Raw genomic sequence first — 20988 nt, forward strand, 5'->3', positions numbered from 1 at the left:
GCCCCTGAGCCTAGAGCTCCGGCCTCTGCACAGAGAGGTGAAAATGGGACCAGTTCCTTGCTGGGACCTGTCCTTTGGATTTGGCAAAGCGAGGACAAAGACGGTTAACTTGCCAAAAGCCGCATGACTAATAAAGGCACGGGCAGAAATTTCAACTCAAATCTCAGTTGCTGAGCTCAAGTCTAGGCTCTGTGGGCCCGGAGATGTCCCTATAGGATGTAGGGGCCAGAAGGGAACACCTGTCAGGACACAATGATCCCCAGAGCATAGCCGATGTCCCAGAGAAATTCCTGGGTGCGGCCATCCCCTCCAGGAGAAGCAGAGGTCACACAGCCACACTCAGAATGCCTCCCCCAGGCAAGGCAGAAACCCGGGGGGGGGGGCTCTGTATCTCCACGTTCAAATGGGCAGGAAGCTGGACGTCCACCAACCCAGCAGGCAGGGTCGTCCCCAACCCGTCCCCAATGCCTGCTTCCCGAACACGGGCTCTATCTGGGTCTCAGGCTGCATCCGACCCTCGCCATGAGCCCCGTCTCTCCCCTGCCTGGTGCTTCCAGCTCGGCCATCTTCCTCACCCCGAGGCTCCGTCCCCTGGGTCCATGCCCTCAACTCTATCCCTGAAGGCAGGTCCCCCAGTGTCCATTCCCACAGGTCTGAGTCACCCTAACACCCGGGCCTGTGGCCGTCACTCGGCTGGTGTCCCCCAGCCATACACGGTGTCCCCCAGCCATACACATCTCTGCCCTGATCCGTGGCCCCAAGCCCACTGCCTGCAGACTGATACTCTACACAGGCTCCAACTTCTGTCGCTTCATCTGGGTCTCCTTGCACCCGTGTCCCCTCAAGACCTTGCCAGTCTGAATCCGAGCTCTCGAGCTGCTGTCCCCACATCTGTGCCACCCTGAAAGGTGACAGGTCTCCTCCAGGTTAAAACAACATCCTCATCTGTGTCCCCTCAGCTGTGTCCCTCAGCATCTGCCCCAAGCTCATCTCACTGAGGTTCCCCAGGAAAACTGTGCCCTGTGTCCCCACTTACCTACCAACTGGGGTTCCCCAGAGCTCACTCAATGTCACTACGACCCAGCTGTGTCCGCCCAGGGTCTGCCTGTGTCTCTCCATGACCACGGCCAGCCCCAAGCTGCGGCTGAGCTGCTGGAGCTGACTGTCCCTCCTAGCCTCCGCTTTCCCCCCCAGGAGCTCTGCTGCTCTCTCTGGATTGCCCCACAAGGGCAGCGTGAGCCCATTCCCTGCATCAAAGGCCAGTCTGTAGTTATGTGTATGTGTGCCCTTTGTCTGCACCTGTCAGCCCTGCCTCTAGCCGGTAAGGTCCTCCGCTCTGGACACACCTGTCCCTCAGCCTGCCTCTCCATGCCCAGTGGGGACAGTGGGGGGACGAGCCCTACCCAGTCCCGGCGGGGGGTGGGGGGGCAGGGAGGGTGGGAGGGAGGACGGGAGGTCGTGTGGGCCCGGCCAACAGCCCTACCTTTGCTGCAGTAGTTCTTCCGGGCATCCAGGGGCCTCACTGCCTTCCCGGGCTCCCCGGGGCCCAGCTGGCCCTGCTCGGTGGGTGGGCAGCCGGGCTCACAGACGGCTTGTACCTGCTCAGCCTTTAGGGCAATAGCCTGCTCCAGGAGACCCAGGTTCCCACGGGTCATCACGTCGTACATCTCCGACTCGTCGGTGACCGCGGACTTCTGGGAGCGCGCGTCTTCGTCCCGGCCATCGTCAGAGCGCTCCTCCACCAGGACGGAGTACTCGGGCCTGGGGCTGGGCGAGGCCGGCGGCCGGGCTTCAGGGGCCTGCTGGCCAGGGGCAAGGGGGGCATCCTCCTGGCAGATGACCTCAGGAGCGGCCACCTCCTCCTCCTCCTCCTCCTCTTCCTCGTCCTCTTCCTCCTCTTCCTCATCCTCTTCCTCCTCCTCCTCCTCCTCTTCCTCGTCCTCTTCCTCCTCCTCCTCCTCCTCTTCCTCCTCCTCTTCCTCCTCCTCCTCCTCTTCGTCCTCCTCCTCTTCCTCTTCCTCGTTACCCAGAGCGACTTTCCTCTTGCTGGACTCCTCGCTGGCCACACCCTCCACAGCCTGGGGACCGAGCTCCTGGGGGCGCTCCCTGGTGACTCCCACCACCTGCTCTGTATCCTCCGGCCGGAGGAACACGTCCTTCTCCCCCTCGTCACTGGTGGCCCCTTCCTCAGCCTCCTCCTGAACCAGGTGCACAACACCAGGGCCCGGCTTGGCCACCTGGCCCAAGTCCTCCCCAACTAGGGTCTCTACAGCGATTTGGCCCAGGTTGAGGAGAGACGTGGCAATGATCTCCTGGTAGCTACTGTAGCCGCCCTTGGCGGGGCCCGCAGAGCTGCCGACGGGCTTGGATCCGAAGTGGGACTTGACAGGGCTCCTTCCTGCACAGAAAGAAGCATGTGGGAAGAGCCCAAGGAGCGCCCTGCCCCAACCACTGGGGAGCACGACACCCCCGGAGAGGGGAAGGTGGCCAGGCGTGCCGGCCCCTCTGCTGGACGACAGACACGTGCTGAACTTATTTGAGGAGGAGAAGGGGTCACTACTTCTTCCGAAGCTGGGAGACTCTCTGATACTTGTTACTAACAGCCCCTCCCTTTAAGACTACTTTCTCAAATCGGGTAAACCTGCATTTCATAAAATGGCACTTAATACAACAGATTCTAAAATTTGCTTCACACACACAAAGCAGAAAAGGAATTTATGTTTTTAAAAGACACCCGTGTACACGTCTTAAGTGCCATGACCTTGCTGTGGTGAAGGCTCCCCACACGCCGGCCTGTGGGGTGGTCACAAGGACGCCCCGGGTGTGGGCACCTGTTCCAGGGGGGCCAGCCGGGGCTGCTGCCCAAACCCCAAACTCCCTCCTCTGTAAGAAAGCGGGCAGGCTAGTGCTTTCTCCCTAGAGCCCACTGGGCCACACACCACTGCAAAGATGACCAGAGACCCCCCAGGAGGGAGGCGAGCATGAGGACTCTCGCTGAGAATTGGCTCCAAAATAAAGCAGAAAACCGTCTCAGACCGTGCGAGGGCAGAAGACACAGCACCTTGCTTTTCTGGGGGTTCGGGACCTCATGTCTCAGTCCCACTCCCAGGACTAAAGTCTGCCAGACTGGAGGGGCAGACGGACACTTCCCTCCGGGACCCAGGGCCACTTTCACACCAGCATTTGCCAAAGTCTGCCACCCCACCCCCCCAGGGAAGACTAGACTGCTCGGCGCGGAATCCCTTCGGGTCCCCATCCCACCCCAGGCTTCCCTGGACACCCCCCACAGTCTCACCTGATGCCAAGTGGACCCCTGCCCCACCCCAGCTGCCCTTCCCTGAGGCCAGGTGGAGGGGGTCTGTCTGAGCCCCCTTCCCCCACAACCCGAGGCACAGCCCATGCCCATCTGTCCATCCGTCTCTCTCTCTCTCACACACACACACACACGCACCCCCACAGCGATCCCAGAGATGTGCCCACAGGCCCCTCCAACACCCTGCTCCGGCCCCTCTCCAGGAAACCCCAACGAATGTCAGGACAAGACTTCGCTTGTTCTCAGGAAGGGCTTCCTCGGCGGCGCTTTCACTGCCTCGGAGTGGGGCCCCCTCCCCACTCGCAGGCTGTGATTCTCCAGGGCCACACTAAGCGCCCTTTATTTCGGGGGAGAAAGAGCCACAAAGCACCTTCAGCTGGCTCGGGACGATGAATCTCCTCCTGTCCTGGCAGTTCAGCCTCGTCCTCCTCCGGAGTTCCTTCCGATTCATCCGAGACAGAGGCGTCCTTCACCTCGGCCTCCTCGCTGCCGTCGGTGTCCGCGCCACAGCCCTCGTCCAGCGCCAGCTTCAGGGCCCGGGACTTCCGCGTGGACGCCAGGTGCTCGGCCGGGGCGCCCTCCAGCTTCCTCTTCTTGGCCAGCGGGCAGCTCTGCGAACTGGGAGGAAGGGGACCAGGGCCGCCCTGTCGAGGCTCTCTGGGGCCCTCCCGCCCGCGCTCCACCCGCAGCAGCCATGCTCCCTGCGGTGAAAGCTCATCTTCGCGACTCGTCACTGGCCCTCAGCTAAAAGCCCCACATTCATGACAGGCAGGTTGATGTACTTAAGTTTTCTGTGAATTAAAAACCCACGTGCTTTAAACTGCGTGTCGTTCTTCTCTCGTGAGACCTAACCTCAGGGGCCCTGTCCACGGCCCGCCCACTGCGGGGCCGAGGCGGGCACTGGCCCTGTCAGTCCCAGCCCGCTTCCTCCCACCTGGCGGGCCATCGGGTGCCCTGGGCCTTTCCTCTCCACCTCCAGACCCTGCACACCCTCCCCCACCACAGTCGAGCGGACAACAGCGACGACCAGGCGGCAGCTCACTGAGGCTACCCTCGTGGATGGCAGGTCCGCTCTGAGCTCCCTGCCAACGCTCTCCTCTGGCCTTGCACCGCCAGCAGAGAGGTCGCGGCATGACACGCCACGGCCGTGTTGGCCTCAGCAGCCACAGGCACAGATGGAAGGTTCTAGATCTACAAAAGGGCCCAGAGAGGGCGAGGGGCTACCGCAGCCCGCAGTCCCACTGCTCTCCAGGAGCCCCCTTACCTGCGGTGCCTGGAGTACTTGCCCCGGATGTGTCCTGAGCCAGTGCATCCTGGGGTGGGGCAGCTGGGGGGAGAGAAGCAGGGGTGGTCAGGCGGGGAAGGACCCGCCCGCCCCAGACCCTTCCCTGGGAGCAGGAGACTGTCTCCAAACAGTGCCTCTCAGAATGGCTGCTTGCAGTTCACTAAAAATTAATGAAATAACTCACCCCATTAAAGTAAACGAATGACTCATTACAATTTTATGAGTGTGTTTAATTAAAGATCTGCATGTATGAGATCAAGACTTCCAACATCGGCGTCTCCTAGACAGCTTCTTTTTTCTGTGCATGAGTCTTTCCCACTGCCAGCAAACTGCTGCCGGCTTCCCAGCAGCCAAGAACCAGGACGCTCTGTGGAGCCCCCAGAACCAGCACCTGAGGCCGGCCCAAGGGCAAAGCCGGCCGTCGCTGTGCTCTGAGGCCCTCAGCCTGGTGCAGGGAGGTGAGGCCAGGAGGGCCTCTGACCCGGGGGGGCTACCCATAGACGTGCGGGGGGCTGGGGGGGAGGGGGCTGCTGGGCCTCATGCACCCTGGGGGCCAGCAAGTGCACGGGGAGGAAGGCGAGGCACCCAGGAGTCCCTCCCCCGCCACTGTCATCTGTCGCCCTAGGGAACCAAACCACGGAAAGCTCTGGAAACTGCAGGTCACGGGCATGGGGCCTACCACCCGGCCCAGTTCACCTGGAGTCAGCCCTGTGCAAGGCCGGGATCCCATGGGCTGCTGGGCACATCCACTGACCGCAGACAGCAAGAAGCAGACATTCCCTCCTGTTCCGGAGTGGCAAGTCAACGTCCCGGGAAGTGGGAGAAGGCATGGGAGGTCACCCCGGGGAGGCTGAGCCCGAGCTCCTCCGGGGAGGGGCCGTCCCAAGATGGGAAGCCCTTGTTTTTAACAGGCTTGGCATCAGGGGGTCTGATCAGGCTCTCCCAGATCCTGGGAGGGAAGAACAGGGTGGGCCCCGGAAGGGGCACAGCCCCCGACCTCAGTCTAGACACGCCTGATGGTTTCTAATCTGACTGATCACAGCCTAACGGCAATGCACTGTGGGGCTCCCCAGGCCACACAGGTCACCCTCGTGGGCGGGTGGACGGAGGCAAGCCCCGCCCCACCTACGAGCTCAACAGCACCGTCTCCCTGCTGCCCTCCAGGCTGAGGCTGCCTCGGCTGACTCTCAGTTTAAAAGGAAGAAAGGAGGAAGGGAGGACAGGGGAGAGGGAGGGAGGACGTGCCACGTTTTATTGTGGATTTCCTTTCCAGACAGACAGGACTTGCTGCCCCCGGCCGTCTATTCTAAAAATCTATGCCCCACGCTTGCTTTCTCTCTCTCCAGAGCTAGCTTTGAGACTTTTCACAAAAGGTCCTTGTTACTAGGGATTTGAAGCTGAGGTCCCAATTAGCCGATTAATCACTGAGTTAATCAGGCAATTATGTGGCAGCTGCTGTGGAGTCCCGAAGGCCGCTGGCCCTGCCCCCGGATGCATCACCAGCTCTGAGCCACACCTCCAGCCACCAGCTCACAGCGTCCTGGCCTCTAGCCCAGGGGGCAGCAGGGCGGGCAGGGAGCCCACATGTCTGGGGCAGGTGAGGACCGCTGTGGGATTAGAAGCCGGAGCCCCTGCACTCTGGCTCCCCACGCAGTGGCCACGGGAGACCCAGTCAAAGCCCAGCGGCTGCCTGCCCACCGCCTGGGCTGCACGGTTCACACCATTTCCCTTACAAGCGCCCCCAGGGTGCTTGGGGCCTGGGCGAAGAAGCAGCACAAGCTACCCCCGTCTTGCGGGGAGGAGGCTGATGCAGCCAGGGCTTCTTCCTGAGCTCCCCGCTGTGGTTCCCGGAGGGTGGCAGGGACAGGAAGATAGGCAGGAGGCTTGCAGACAGCCTGCTCACGGTCCCCGCTGAGCAGGGTCCTGGTGACAGCTTTGCACATCCAACCATAAGCTACAGGTGTCAAGGGAAGTCAAGGCTGAGGCCAGGAAGATCCAAACCCCAGCCGGAGCCCTGCACTCAGCTACCAGCCCTCGACAGGACTGATTTCCCTCCAGGCCCCTGCAGGCAGGTGGGGCACCCGTCCATTCTCATCTGTCCCCTGGGCAGGAGCTGGCCACTGGCTCCAAGGAGGCCCTCCAGTGAGGTTACACAGCTGGGAGGGAACCCAGATGCAGGTGTGACAGACGGGCGGCTCTCCTCAAACGTGCTCTGGGGGGGGGGGGGGGGTGGCCAGCAGGCACCTGCAGAGGAAAGCAGGTGCCCCACCTTCCCACCAGCCAACCCCTCCAACGGCCCCTCCCAGGCCGTGCAGCTGCAGGCGGGCCCAGACCAGGGCCCAGACCAGGACCCAGAGCAGGGCCCAGAGCAGGGCCCAGACCAAGGCCCAGAGCAGGACCCAGACCAGGACCCAGACCAGGGCCCAGACCAGGACCCAGACCAGGGCCCAGACCAGGGCCCAGAGCAGGACCCAGACCAGGGCCCAGAGCAGGACCCAGACCAGGGCCCAGACCAAGGCCCAGACCAGGGCCCAGAGCAGGACCCAGACCAGGGCCCAGAGCAGGACCCAGAGCAGGGCCCAGACCAAGGCCCAGAGCAGGACCCAGACCAAGGCCCAGACCAGGGCCCAGACCAAGGCCCAGAGCAGGACCCAGACCAAGGCCCAGACCAGGGCCCAGACCAGGGCCCAGCCCAGGGCCCAGCCCAGGGCCCAGACCAGGGCCCAGACCAGGGCCCAGAGCAGGACCCAGACCAGGGCCCAGAGCAGGACCCAGAGCAGGGCCCAGACCAAGGCCCAGACCAGGGCCCAGCCCAGGGCCCAGACCAGGGCCCAGAGCAGGACCCAGACCAAGGCCCAGACCAGGGCCCAGACCAAGGCCCAGAGCAGGACCCAGACCAAGGCCCAGACCAGGGCCCAGACCAGGGCCCAGACCAGGGCCCAGACCAGGGCCCAGACCGGGACCCAGACCAGGACCCAGACCAAGGCCCAGACCAGGGCCCAGACCAGGGCCCAGACCAGGGCCCAGACCAGGGCCCAGACCGGGACCCAGACCAGGACCCAGACCAGGGCCCAGAGCAGGACCCAGACCAGGGCCCAGAGCAGGACCCAGACCAGGGCCCAGACCAGGACCCAGAGCAGGGCCCAGACCAAGGCCCAGACCAGGACCCAGACCAGGGCCCAGACCAAGGCCCAGACCAGGGCCCAGACCAAGGCCCAGAGCAGGACCCAGACCAGGGCCCAGACCAGGGCCCAGACCAGGGCGCAGACCAGGGTCCAGGGTCCCACATTTCTTCCCATTCTGCACAGACGCAAAGGAAAAGCCACCAGGTCCGTCTGCTTTCTCTTGGGCGCTCAGCGCTAAACCCAGGGCACAGAGAAGCAACATGGGCTCCAGAGGCAGGAGAATGCACTCAGAGCCCTGGCGGCTCCCAGTCAGCCTCCTGTTCAGCTCCGCTCCTAACAACAGCCGTGCCACTCCCCTGAGAGCGAGCAACCTCCTGGGAGCTCAAGCTGGGGAAAAAAAAACTGGGACAGGGAATGCGGGCCAAATTCTGGGACAGGGAGGCATCTATCCCTCATCCGTGGAGCCCCACTGTAGAGCTTCCCCCTAACTCGGCTCTCCCTTCCAGTGACTTTGCATGAGTTTATCTAATACAGTGATGTCCTGTTGGAGATCACAGTCTCCCTGCCCTGGCACCCAGAGCGTAAGCCTCACCAGGACGGGGCAGAGCCACTGGTGGGCTGGGCAGATGTTCCGGCTTGCAGCGTCTGCCCATTCTCATGGCATAAAGGTGCCCGTGTGGTTGGTGTGCACAGCTAAGGATCGAGAGCCACGATCCCACCACAGATCACAGCCCCAGGTGTAGTTCACGGCCAACGAGCACTCAGGAGCACAGGAGTGACCTGCACCTTCCAGGCAGGACGTGGGCGTCTCTTCAGCACAGAGGACTCCACTCAGCTCCAAGCAGCCCCAAACCTTGAGGATTGTTGCTAAAACATTAGACATCAATGCATTCGTCCCTAGTTTCTCCACTAACACCTGCAACAGTCTCCCTACTGCCGAGAGAAAGGAGGTTGAGACCTCACGGTGAATGAAGGTGCTCACAGGACCCTCTCACGGTTGGGTCCTCTCTGAGAGTACTTCAAAACAACACTATCTTCAGAGTCATTTTTGTTCTATTTCAAAATTAGGAGAGAAAGGTCTTTGGATCTGCCTTCGCAAGTCACTCCATGACTTTACCTGTTGCCCAAATTAGCTGCTGTTACCAAAACCCAGAACTTCCTTGAGTCCCGTGACCTGCCTCCTCCCCTTCACGGTCCTGAAGAGGTTGTCCGCTGAGCATCACACGCCAGAGGAAGTGCCACCTCCTCCTGGAAGCCTTCTCTCCCCTGGTGCCTCTGGCCACCCATCCAGGGAGTAAGTTCTGTGGACCTTCCCCCGGCCTGGTTTGGCAGCCTTCCCACTCTCTCCCCATGAGCTGGGCCGGGGCCTGGGGTGGTACACGTATGACCCAGCTCTTCCAGTCGAATTTCAGTCCTCCAAGCCTCGGTTTCCCCACTTCCCACACGTGTAAAAATAGCGGCAGGCCACGTGTCCTGAGAGCGAGACTAGGCTGGGCAGCCAATGCAGAGTCTGTCACGAGCCTGGGCCTCCGGCCTCCCTCCGGGCCCTTCCCTTCTGTCCCCGGCTCACAGCCTCAAAGGTTAGAGGGATGCTGGACACCCCGGGGTCCTCTCAGCGTCCTGATTGGCAAAGGCCAGCCATCAACCACTCTGGCGAGAAATGAGACGGCCCCGGCCCCAGACTTGTTCAGTTTGGTAAGAATCTCTCCCCGTAAGCTCCGGACATGTGCAGTGGCGTGGGAAAGTCTGCCCCAGGCTGGGGGTTGGGCAGGGCAGGAAGAGCACGGACCCTCAGAAACTGGGATGTTCTGTGTGTCCCCCGCTGGGAGTCCAGAAGCTCACAGAACCTCACTGAGGTGTGGTTGTCGCCCTCGGCCCTTCTGCGTGGGCAGAGCGCCCCACCAACATGGCCAGGGGCCTGGGGGCTGGGGGCTCTGTGGGAACGAGGGTGGGCCTGGAGCCCTTCTGTCCCCCAAGGACAAGCCTCTGGCAGGTTAGCGCCGCTGCAGTCCAAACCCAGCTCCGTCTCATGGGGAATTTGTGGCCTTAAAGGGGGCCCCTGACACCCCTTGACATTCTGGGACCATCCATGAGCACCACTTTCCTTTCCCCTTTTCTGTCAGAGCCGGGACACCTGGCACCGCCCCTCCTCAGGAAACAGGGGGGTCTGAGGGCTGGTTTTCCTTGTTGGTTACTGAACATCACCAGCCCTGTCTAAGTAAAACAGCACTGAGGGCCCAGGCCCACTGAGTTTGAAGTTCCAAGGTCGTGTGGGTGGTTCTGGGACAGCCCTGATGCATGGGACTAGGGGGGGCTTCCTCTCTGGCCATCCCAGGGGCCAATCCCAGGACAGAAGACAGCAGGTGGGGGCAAGTCGACATGGCCCCTCCTACTTGGACCTGGCAAATCCCTGCTGTGGACTGTCCTCCCTTCCTCCTCAGGATGCCCCTTCCGGTGAGACCTGACCTAGAATCTGGAAATTCACAGAGCTCAGCCAGCGCGAGATCACCAGCTCACCAACCACGGTCGACACCTGGAGTCTGAGGACGACTGGGGACCTCGGCAGCCCTTTCCCTCATCTCTGCCCAAATGGGGCCTCTGGCCAGCAGATGCACAACCCTTTTTGAGAGCCCCCTAATGAGCACCTTGCTGCTGGCTGGAGCTACGGGGACAGGCAGGCCTGGTGGTGACCATGGGTCAGCACATCTGTGCCCCTGTCCCAAGGCCGACTGTGTGGTGGAGCCAAGACAGAGGTGGGAGAGAGCAGAGGCGAAGTGAAGGTAGCGGGACTCGTGGCAAGGAAGAAAGGGGTCCCGGAGGGCGGCTGAGCCATCCAAAGTGCCCCGTGTGGGACAGTGGGGTGTTCGGGGTCACGGGCATGCAAAATGCTGGGTGCTAGCAGAAAGCCTTTCTTACCTGAGGTCGGCACCTGTGGGTTCTGGGGGCACTGGGTGAGAGAAAGAGAGAAACAGGGAAACACATATGGCAGTCCGAACTAAAAAGGCACAAACGGAAAAGAAGCAGAGACAATCCCAGTGAGAAGGGAACCCCATCCCTCCCTGACCTCCTGGAATGTGCTGCAGGGCCAGGGGGGCGAGCTGCCGCCCCCCGCGATGCTGTCCCCAGATCTCCCCGCGAGAGGCTGCTGGCCTTACAGAGGGGTCAGGCGTCCCAACCAGTCCCCGCTCTCCAAGCCTTCAGGACCAGGACAGTGTCTCTTTCTCAAATTGCCACCGGAAGTCAGCTTCCAACAGGAAACTTGACCCAGCAGAGAAGGCTGGGCGGGGACAACCAAGCGGCTGGCCCCTGGTGATGGGGCCACGCTGGGCAAAAGCGCACCGGGGTCCGGCTGAGCAGCTCACCTGGGAAGCTCAGCGCTCGGGCCCCTCCCCGCACCGGACGTGCAGCCCTGGCCTGGTGTGTACTTAGGGAGTCGGGGAGGTGAGCCGGCCAAAGGCCCCCCCACCCCCTGCCAGCTCAATCGGACAAGCCTCCCCTCCCCCGTGTCCTCCTGCACTAGGACTGACCTCCCAGGAGGGCAGGAGGCTGTCACAGAAGCCTGGCAGCATTCCAGCTCCACACGGAAAGGTCTCCTGAGGGACCTTTGCCTTCCCCACTCTGGGGCCGTCTACCTGCTCACCTGCACCCCAAGCAGGTTGGTCTGGACCCCACCGTGGGCCTCACAGGCTCCAGACACCATGGATGGGCCCCCAATGCTCAGCATCAGGGGAGGAGCCTCCCAGGGCCTGGTCACCGATGTGGGCTTCTGCCTTCCTGAGCAACGTGACTGTTACTTTAGGGCCTGGAATTCACAGCCAGACTGGGCTGGGAGGGGGCGGCACTCACCTCGGAGGGCCTTGGAGCGCGTGCGGGCCCGTTTATCCTCATTTTCGAAGCTCATCTGCAAGCAAGAACAACTGGGATGTTAGTGGAGGCCGAGCCCAGGACCACCCCGGAGGGCTGCGCGGGACCTCCACCGCAGCCCGGCCCCAGCTCTTCTGGTCACAGAGAGCCTGTGACACACACAGACAAGGGGTAGGCTCGCAGGAAGAGAAGACCTGAGACCCAGGCCAGCAAGCGTGGGGCAGGGGTTTCAGTGGGGAGACCCCAGCTCCCGGCCCAGCTCCCGGCACTCCCACTGCCCCCACCTTCCCACGCCCATAGGAACCTCCTGCAGGAGCCCTTGCCCCATCTGCCAGACCCTTGTGGACAGTAGGGCTCCCAGCACACGGGCTCCTGGCCAGCCTGGGGAGCTCCACAACCGGTCCCCACTGGGCCCCAGAGCCCAGCTTCCCACGGGCGTGAGGGCCCCAACACACTGGGGCCACCCTCTTAGATGGCGGGACTGGAACGGGTCTCCACAAAGCGTCCAGAAAATGAATTACTTTGATTTCTACTGTGTGCTGTCCTGGAGGGAGCCCAGGGACCAGTGGCCTGAGCCCAGGGACAGGACGTGCTCACTGAGGGTGTGTCCCCAGAAGTGGGGCACCAGCGCCCAGTGGGGACAGAGAGCACGTCAGGCACAGTGACATGATAGCAGCCATACTACAAATGTAAAAGGACACGTGACACGGATTTTAATATATGAAACCTTACCTGAACCGACCTACCCAGACCATTGTCACTTCAACAGTAATCCGTAGAAAAATCTCTGAGTGGGAGGCTGTTTTGTACTAACTCACAGAGACCCTGCACGTCTCCTGGACTCACAGCACATCTGAGTCAGGCTGGCTACATGCCGGGCCCGTGGCCCCCATGCTGGAGACTGTGGCTCTAGACGTGGGACGCAGTCTCAGGTGGGAGCCAGCTTCAGGCAAGAACACAGGCCGAGGGGCCATGTGGTCAGGACCCACAGGCCACACTCCTAGGGATGTCCCTTCTCCCAGGAGTGGGTGAGTGGGTCCTCCTGAGGGGGCAGGGCACCCCACACAGTGCAGACCCCTCACATACTCTGACTGCCCCATCTGAGCCCATCAGTGCACCCCCACTTTCCCCGACCCTGCCCAATCCCCATGGGGAACATGGTCCACATAGTCCTGTGGGGGAGTCGAGGAAGAGCCCTCAGGAGGATGAAGCCTGGGGACAAGCATCATGGAGAAGCCCAAGGAGGGGACCCTCCCGGGGCCATAGGTCCTCACGTAGAATCTTGGACCAATGTCACCCATGACACATCTGGCCAGACAGTAGTGACGAGGTAGGAGATGGGTGGGACAGTGGAAGCGCCCCTTGTCTCTGAGGTCGGAGGGGAGGGGCCTCTATCCGGCGGGAGGTATCCCATGCAGCCCATGAGCCCCACCGGGCACACCACCTGTCCCTGTGGCCGGGAAGGGGACGGAGCAATGCCACCTGTCCCAGGCCACAACCAAGGCTTGTCAAAGGCAAGGCCAGACAGCAGAAGGAAGACAGGAAGGGCGGCAGACTCGGGCTTCAGAGCCTGGAGGCCAGCGAGAGACAAGCCTGAGCTCTGAGGTACAGAGGGCCCTGGCAGGAGGGAAGGAATCCCCCCAGTTAGGAAGACGAAATCTGCAAAGTGTGCCTCCCCACAGGCAGCAGTCACGCACAACAATTTATGTGATTTGTTAAGGACCAGAACTCCAACCCGGGGGTTATCCTCGCAGCCTGCGGGCCCAGGCGGCAGAGCCAGCGTCCGGAGCCCCGGGCCTATGACAGCTCTCCGGCAGCACGGAACAGAATCACTATAACCTCTATTTTTAAAGCAGAGGCTCCCCATGGACCAATGACTCACATTTAAAGTGAAGAGAGGAGCAGGTGTCAAAGGGACTTCATTACGTTTATGAGCCTTCAAATGTCATCTGCGCTGAGCCTGAGCGCATGCCTTCCGATGCCGGCCGCACAATGGAGCTAATGCGTCTGATTGCTGGGCGCCAGCTTTCAGCTGAAATGCAATCGGCAGCCTTCTTTTTTTTATTTTTTTGTCAGTTTTCCCAAGGAAATTGGCAATCATTCTGCTAGGTTAAAGCATGCCTTGGCAATTTGGATTTCCTGCAGATAAATTATTCAAAGAGCAGAGAACAGAAAGGGTTGCAGGGATGCATACTGGGCGCTGCTTGCGAACTGCGAGCTCCCATTGAGGAAGCTCACAGCTGGGACATTCATTTTGCCGAGCACCTTTCCATTCGCAATTTATCTGCGTCAAGTGGCCAGTAAGTGAGAAGTTCTCTTCAGTGCATGTAGCTTTGATTCTAAAAGGGGGAAAGGAGCCCAGCCACAGGAGGAAACGCGGGTGAGCTCTTTAACACGAGATGAATCCGTGAGAGGGTGTCGTGGGACATCGACGTCGGGGCAGGGAGACTGATTTCTGGGCTGTTGGAAGGAGCGGCGGTGGCTGCCTCAGAGCGTCTGGGCGAACACACGATAAAACCAGCTCCGCTCCGTCCCTTGTTCCCCTTCCCAGAGAGCGGAGCACTCTGCCGAGGCGCGCTCTCCGCCGGCCTCCCTCCCCGTGTGGAAGATAGAGGACCAAGGCCCCTGCGTGAGCACCACATGGGCTCGGGCCACTGCCTGGCTTCCTGGCAGCCCCCCAGGGCCTTCTGTCCCTCACCACACCAAGACAGGCCCCTCATCGGTGCAAAGACGAGACTCGTTTCAACGTTTCACGGATTTACTTTTAAGAACCCTTCACTTTTCCCAAACACAACCCAATCACGTCTCTATTTTTGCACGACCCAGAGATGACTGAATGACCTTTCACCTGGAGGGTGAAAAGGCCCCTTGTCACAGCCAGGCTGGCCTCGATGCCCTCTGTGGGGCAGTGATCTCTCTCAGGAACGTCCTCTGTGCTCTGTCTCTGTGAGCCACCTCCGTTCTGCCACCAGGAGCGCGTCTTACAGCTTCCCTGTGCTCCTCACACCATCACTCCACTCTAATTAATATTTCACTAGTTCTGTCTTCAGTAGGAAAACTATGGGGAGGGGAGTCATTTACAAATGCAAACACTTCCTGTTTTGCCACAGCCATTAACCAGAGAATTGTCTCTTCACCCTTCCCTTTAACTGGCTTTGTTAGTACCATGTGAAGGGTCTCACTCAAGGAGCTGTTACTATTTTGTTCTGTTTTGCGTTTTTTAATAAAGTCAAGATTCATCACAGAAGCTCTTTTTAAATACAAACGGTTCCCACAACATCCAAGACCAGCTCCTTTTCAAACCCATCTGCGGAGCACCCTTGCCAAAACTGGGTTCCCTAAGTTGGACATTTACAAACTTGGGGACCAAAAAAGAAAATGCCGTAATGATGCAGCCTTGAAACCCATAGATTTGTCTGAATTCTCAGAAACGCACTCAGAAGCCGGACACACAGCCAGGAAGAAAGCAGGCAGGACAGATTCTCAATGTCCGACAACGGCCGGCCTGAGATTTTTCATGAGGTGTTTGATGAGGCCCGACAGACTTCATGCCAATCTTTGCCTTCGCCCTCAAAGGCCGGGTCTGCCCCCGACCCCTCACCCTCCCCGAGGTCAGGAACATCCGTGGTGGTGTCTGGAGGGGCCCCCTGCCCCCTCGCTCGTGCACTCTCCCTCTCTCACGTCTTCTGGGCTCTTCCCAGGCCCTCACAGCTCTTCTCCACCCTGTGCCACATCCCTGCTCTTCTGCATGGACAGCTAAGGGCGGGACAAAGAACAGAATTCATGCTGAGGTTGTCCTGGCCTCAGCAGCCAGACAGTGGGGTCCGCACCCCAGGGGAGAGCTCAGGAGGGAGGGAACAGTTCGGACTCGGGAGCCTGGGTGGGAGTGAGGAGGCTCAGGGAGTCAGTGAGGGCCTGAGGGTCTTAGGGCTGATGGCCTCCAAGTGAGAGGTGCTCCAGCCGGGGGAAGCAGGAAGCATCCCTGGGTGGCCTGGGCCTCCCACTTCCCATCCTCTCCCCCTCAGTCTCCATCCTGTGCCTGCTCGTTTCCTGCGTGGTCCTCATCTCGGTGTGAAACAAGCTCACCCAGTCCTGTTTTCAAGGTCACCGCCTCTCCTACAGAGTTTCATCCACTGCTCAGTACGTGTCACAGGATGGACAGACGGATGAATAGACAGATGGTGATACCTGGAAATGTCTCTGAGGTCCTGGAACTGGGGAATACGGCCGGGAGCAGTCAGAAGGGGCTGAACAAGTACCAGAGCCTGAAGCTGGGAGGGGGTTCCAGACCCCCGACCATGGGGGACATTCATCCCAGCCCTGGGCTGGAGGAGGAGACAGGTTAGGGTTCCATTTTATTTAGAATGTGTCCCAGGGGTTCCTGGGTGGCTCAGTGCTTAAGCGTCTGGCTTCCACTCAGGTCATGATCCCGGGTACTTGGGATCAAGCCCCGCATCAGACTCCCTGCTCAGCGGCGGGAAGCCTGCTTCTCCCTCTCCCATCCCCCTGCCTGTGTTCCCTCTCTCACTGTGTGTGTCTCTCTCCCTGTGTCAAATAAATAAAGAAAAGGGAAAAAATAAAATCTTAAAAAAGAAAAAAGAATGTGTTCCAACAGCTAGCATAGCTGGAAAATTAGAATGAACCGAGGACATGTTTTTAAATCCACAGGATTCTATGGGTTGTAGAGTTCCTGTGGGCAAGTTTCAGTGTTTTCCCTCCTGGAAGACCTAGACAAAGGGGGGGGGCATCCACTGACTCCCAGGAGACAACACGCAAACCTGCCTAGAAGGAAGGGGTGACATGGGATGAGGAGGGCAGAGGAACATAACAGGAGTGGCAGGGAATGGGCTGTGACCCACCCTGCTGGCTGCAACAGCATCGGCCAGTGTCCATTTTCTCCGAGAGAGGGAAGGGGTGAGGGAGAAGCAGCAATCTGGGTTTGTTTGATTCTCTGAAGTGTGAGCAGCCGGGGCGATGCCCACTCACACAGCACCACGAGGAAGCCCTCCCAGCAGACCTATGTTCCCACCACCGAAGGATTTAGGCCCAGCCTCCAAGGGTGCCCCTTGCTGCCTCTTCCCACCGAGCATTCCGGTGGAACCCTTCAGAGCCCCCATCCCCAGTCCCATATACTGTCTAATTACACAACCTCCCTGGTTCCTGTTTTTTGAACACGCACCTGCAAGCCTGGTCAAGGTCAGCCTGAAGGGCAGCCGCCTTCTTCAAAGACGTACAAGTTCTACCACCTCAGGAACCCTCCGCACACATTCCACTTTCCATTCCCTGCTCCGGGAGGCTAAACCACATGCCCACACACCTGACCCCCCACCGCGGCCGCCACAGCACCCCTGGCTCCTTGAAATGATAGTTCTGTCCCCCTTTGGGGGGAGTCCCACTGTGTCTCTGAAGTTCTGCTGGCATTCCACCCACTGCTCGGCCCACTGGCAACTGAATAGAGCTTCTCCCCGATTTGTAGAAAGGACACCCCAGGGTGTATTATTTAACACGTGTCTTGGGAGAGGTTTTCCTAACATCTCTGAGCAGGGGATTAGGGCTCACTCCAACCCGCAAATTGAAAATGATAGTTCTATCGAGACAAACAAACAAACAAACAAAAAAACCAGACTCTTAACTGTAGAGAACAAACTGGTGGTTGCCAGAGGAAATACGGTTGGGGGCACAGGTGAGATTGGTCATGGGGGTGAAGAGCACATTTATCGTGATGAGCACTGAGTAATGCATAGAATTGTTGAATCACTCTATTGGACACCTGAAACTAACATAACACTGTGTTAATTGTATTAGAAATTAAAATCTAATTAATGAATTTTTTTAAAGATTTTATTTACTTATTTGACAGAGAGAAAGGCGTCACAAGTAGGCAGAGAGGCAGGTAGAAAGAGAGGGGGAAGCAGGCTCCCCGCCGAGCAGAGAGCCCGCTGCGGGGCTCGGTCACAGGACCCTGACATCACGACCCGAGCAGAAGGCAGAGGCTCAACCCACTGAGCCACTCAGGCGCCCCTAATTAATGAATTTTTTAAAATTATAGCTGTAGGGGCACCTGGGTGGCTCAGGTGGTTGAGCATCCGACCCTTGGCTTTGGTTCAAGTCATGGTCTCAGGGTCCTGAGTTAGAGCCCTGAGTCGAGCCCCATGCTCAGCAGCTATCAACTCACTCTCCCTCTCTCTCTCTCTCTGCCTCTGCCCCTCCCCCACTCCCATGCACTCTCTCCTTCGCTCTCACTCCCTCAAATAAATAAATAAATCTTTCTTTTGAAATTGCAGCTATGTGGTAGACACACTGATACAACATCTCTATGTCAGGTCCCTCTGTTTGAAACTCCAACATAAACGGGATTTCCACCCAAGGGTAGGGGTGTAGTCACACCCAGTGAAGCAGGCCAGAAAGGGCATGCACAGGGGCACCCCCCCTTGTCAGGAAGAAGGACTGCTAGACCTCCGTGCAGTCAGCCTTCTCCTGGATTCGCACCTGGGCTTCTCCATTGAATTTTACATGATTGGAGCCCAAATGTTTCATTCTTAAGGTCAAGAAGTGATTTAAGGACCTACCATCAATGCCTACTTCTTTTCTCCTTAAGTTAAAAAATAAAAATAAACACCTCAATGCCCAGCACTTTCCCCAAACCCCCAACCATCTCGGAACAGCCCTTCTCAGCCCATCTCTGAGCTGTCCGCATGCCTGGTGCTGAACCCGAGGCAGACAGCCGGCCGTGAGTACTATACTCCCACCACCCTCCAGACACAGAGGTCCCACCCCCCCCATAGAAAGTCAGCCCACTCTGGCTATGTGATGTTCTGCTCTCCCGTGGCCACCACTACTTCCTGCTTCGGACTCCCCTAGCCTGCTCAGTGAGCTCATACCACCGGGGCCAGCCCTGCGGTCCTTCTGGAAACCCACCCTGTCAAAGGCACATCCTCCCTCCTTCTCCGGGCTCTTAGTGTTTCTGCTCAGAACAGTAACTCAGGCCCTATCTGCCCAAACTAGAAGGAAGACTGTAGCAGAGCAGTTGTTGCCGGGAAAGCCTGACCATGGACCACCAGGCTGCTCACAGCCGGCGCTGTACATCACACGCCTCCAACAATGGTCAAGACATGTCATCCGGAGCCCCTAACCTCTGTCTGAATGTTCAACACTGGGAAGAGATGAGTGAGGCATTTGCACCCAGGTGCAAATTTAAGGTGGGAAACAAAAACTCAGTCATCAAGATAAATAGTTTAATGACTATTTCAAAATATCAAAATTAATGCCAAAAATCCATGATGAACAAAATACCCAAAGATTAAATAAAGATAGGATCGGTACCAACTTTTCCTTTTGCCTCAGGCTCCAACATGGTAGAACGCCGACAAGCCTACAGGAATAAAAGTGGGAGTGGAGGGGCGCCTGGGTGGCTCAGTGGGTTAAAGCCTCTGCCTTCAGCTCAGGTCATGATCCCAGGGTCCTGGGATCGAGTCCCGCATCGGGATCTCGGCTCAGCAGGGAGCCTGCTTCCTCCTCTCTCTGTCTCTGCCTGCCTCTCTGCCTACTTGTGATCTTTCTGTGTCAAATAAATAAATAAAATCTTAAAAAAAAAAAAGTGGGAGTGGAGGTGCTTAACAAGGTGCCAGGAGAAGGCCAATAGAAACTATATGCTAGTCACCAGGTTCAAAGGGAACTACAAACATCCTCAAATAATCTTGCTGCCTCAACCTTTCTAGCCCTTCCCGTCCACACCCAGGGTCATCACATCTGGATTGCCACGCCCTGCGTCAGGGCTAGGATCCTTGATGAGGACCGCCTCCATGTGAAGAAAATGGAGGCAGGACTCTGAGGTCTGGAAAGGAATGCCCAAAAGCCTGTTGTCACCTCTCCCTCCACCTCTGAGGGTCACCAGACCCTGGGAAGCCAGCCTCACCCAGAGTGCATCCTGGGAGTTTCTAGAATTGGAGGCTTGGTGTGGCTGTAAGCACATGACATGCCCTGGGTTTGGAGTATCTCTGGCGAGGCAAGGAGCCTGAGTCACCTCCATCAGTGAGACCCAGGCAGCTATGAGCAGGTGTGTGTCATTTGCCTCCACTTGGGAAGATGGAAATAAACAAGGCCAACAGACCTCAGGAGCTCCCACAACAAAGTCTCCCAACCATCCTCAGTCTGTCCGGCGGGGAACAGCTCCGGGGGCAGCCCAGGTGTCACCAGACCCAGAGCAGGGACTTGGCCTGAGGTCTTCTTTGAAGTTTGCCGTGACCAGATCGCTGATGGTCTACCCCCCAATTAACCTTCTATCTGCTCAAGAGTAATGGTGGCCAGACCGAAAGTCACCTCCGTGCCCCATGCCTGGAAGAGAGAAGGACCCCTGCCCAGACCCTGGTGGGGGTGCCGGTGGCAGGAAAGCAGCTCCTTCCAAGCGCCTCACCTTGCCGTGTCTGCCCAGAAGGAGCCTCGAGGTCCTGCTGTTGCTGGCTTTGTCTCCTCGTGTCCACCTCTGACTCAGCAGCTCACCCCGGAACTCATTTTCTGAGGGGTCAGAAAAAGAAAACTTAATGAAGGCAGTTCAACGGGGTGGAAGGGACATGGGAAACTTGGACCGCTCTTTTCTGCAGCATTTATGCAATCCCCCTTTCTGGAATCATCGGAAGGGTGTGCAAGGTCGTGGTCCCGTGGCTGGTCCAGGGGCAAGGGCCGGGAGCTCTCTGAGGAAACCCGGCCTCGGATTGGGATGCTCCTCAGAGGCCCCCAGCACCCCCTGCCCCTGCTCTGTCTTCCAGGACCTGCCTCAGAGTGGGTGTGGTTTCCACCAACAGCTGCTGCAGCAGGGGGCTGGCGCGAGTCAGGGCGGTGGGCCTCCCCTCTGCCCTGGTCCCCTTTCCTTTCCCTGTTTCCGTCTCTCTCAGGGCAATGTCTCCAGTTAATATTTAATTCTGCACATAAATTCACATGTCTGAACATAGGCTGAAGGCATCAGCTGGACATGACAAAGAAAGGCCTATTCCCTGCAAGGCACTCCCTGTTTCCATGACAACTCGCTTTCTACACCGGCAGCGTTTCCAGGAAGGTCATTAAGTACCAACAATAAAAACAGGAAATGAGTGTTCCTGCGCCATGCTCTCTGCTTCTCTTTAGAAGTGAGTTTGGGTCCTGCTGCAGGTAGGTCCGCACTGAGCTGTCATACCCAGTATCTTTCTTTCCCTCATGCTTCTGACATGCACTCCAAATGCAGTTTTTCTAAAATTCCACCACTCCTGCCCCAGGCAGCCCTGTGGCTCCGGCCAGAGCATCCTCTCGTCTGAAAATGTCTCCATCCCATTAAAGGGCCTCCTGTGACCTCAGGGAGCACAAACACAGAGGGAAACAGATTGGTTGTCAAGGAGATGGCCGAATGCAAGGTCTTCAAATGAACGAGT

The 20988-nt window shown here is 58.7% G+C and overlaps 1 protein-coding gene across 2 annotated transcripts in view; it reads right to left on the reverse strand.

Annotated features, from left to right (window-relative positions):
* Nucleotides 1-20096, reverse strand: part of MYT1 (myelin transcription factor 1) — a gene marked incomplete at both ends in the record, with an annotated part of 45070 nt that extends 24974 nt beyond the window's left edge. The window contains 6 exons of one of the 2 annotated variants that reach the window (XM_080813705.1): nt 1484-2398; nt 3684-3931; nt 4578-4640; nt 10640-10670; nt 11570-11624; nt 20001-20096. In XM_080813705.1, the coding sequence (XP_080669831.1) occupies nt 1484-2398; nt 3684-3931; nt 4578-4640; nt 10640-10670; nt 11570-11624 (1312 nt within the window). Of the gene's footprint in view, nt 1-1483; nt 2399-3683; nt 3932-4577; nt 4641-10639; nt 10671-11569; nt 11625-20000 lie in introns of those variants that run through there. The other variant, XM_080813704.1, reaches the window with a different exon arrangement.
* Nucleotides 20097-20988: the final 892 nt, after the last annotated feature.

This window comes from Martes martes (assembly GCF_963455335.1).
Source record: "Martes martes genome assembly, chromosome: 9".
In the NCBI taxonomy this organism is placed as follows: Eukaryota; Metazoa; Chordata; class Mammalia; order Carnivora; family Mustelidae; genus Martes; species Martes martes.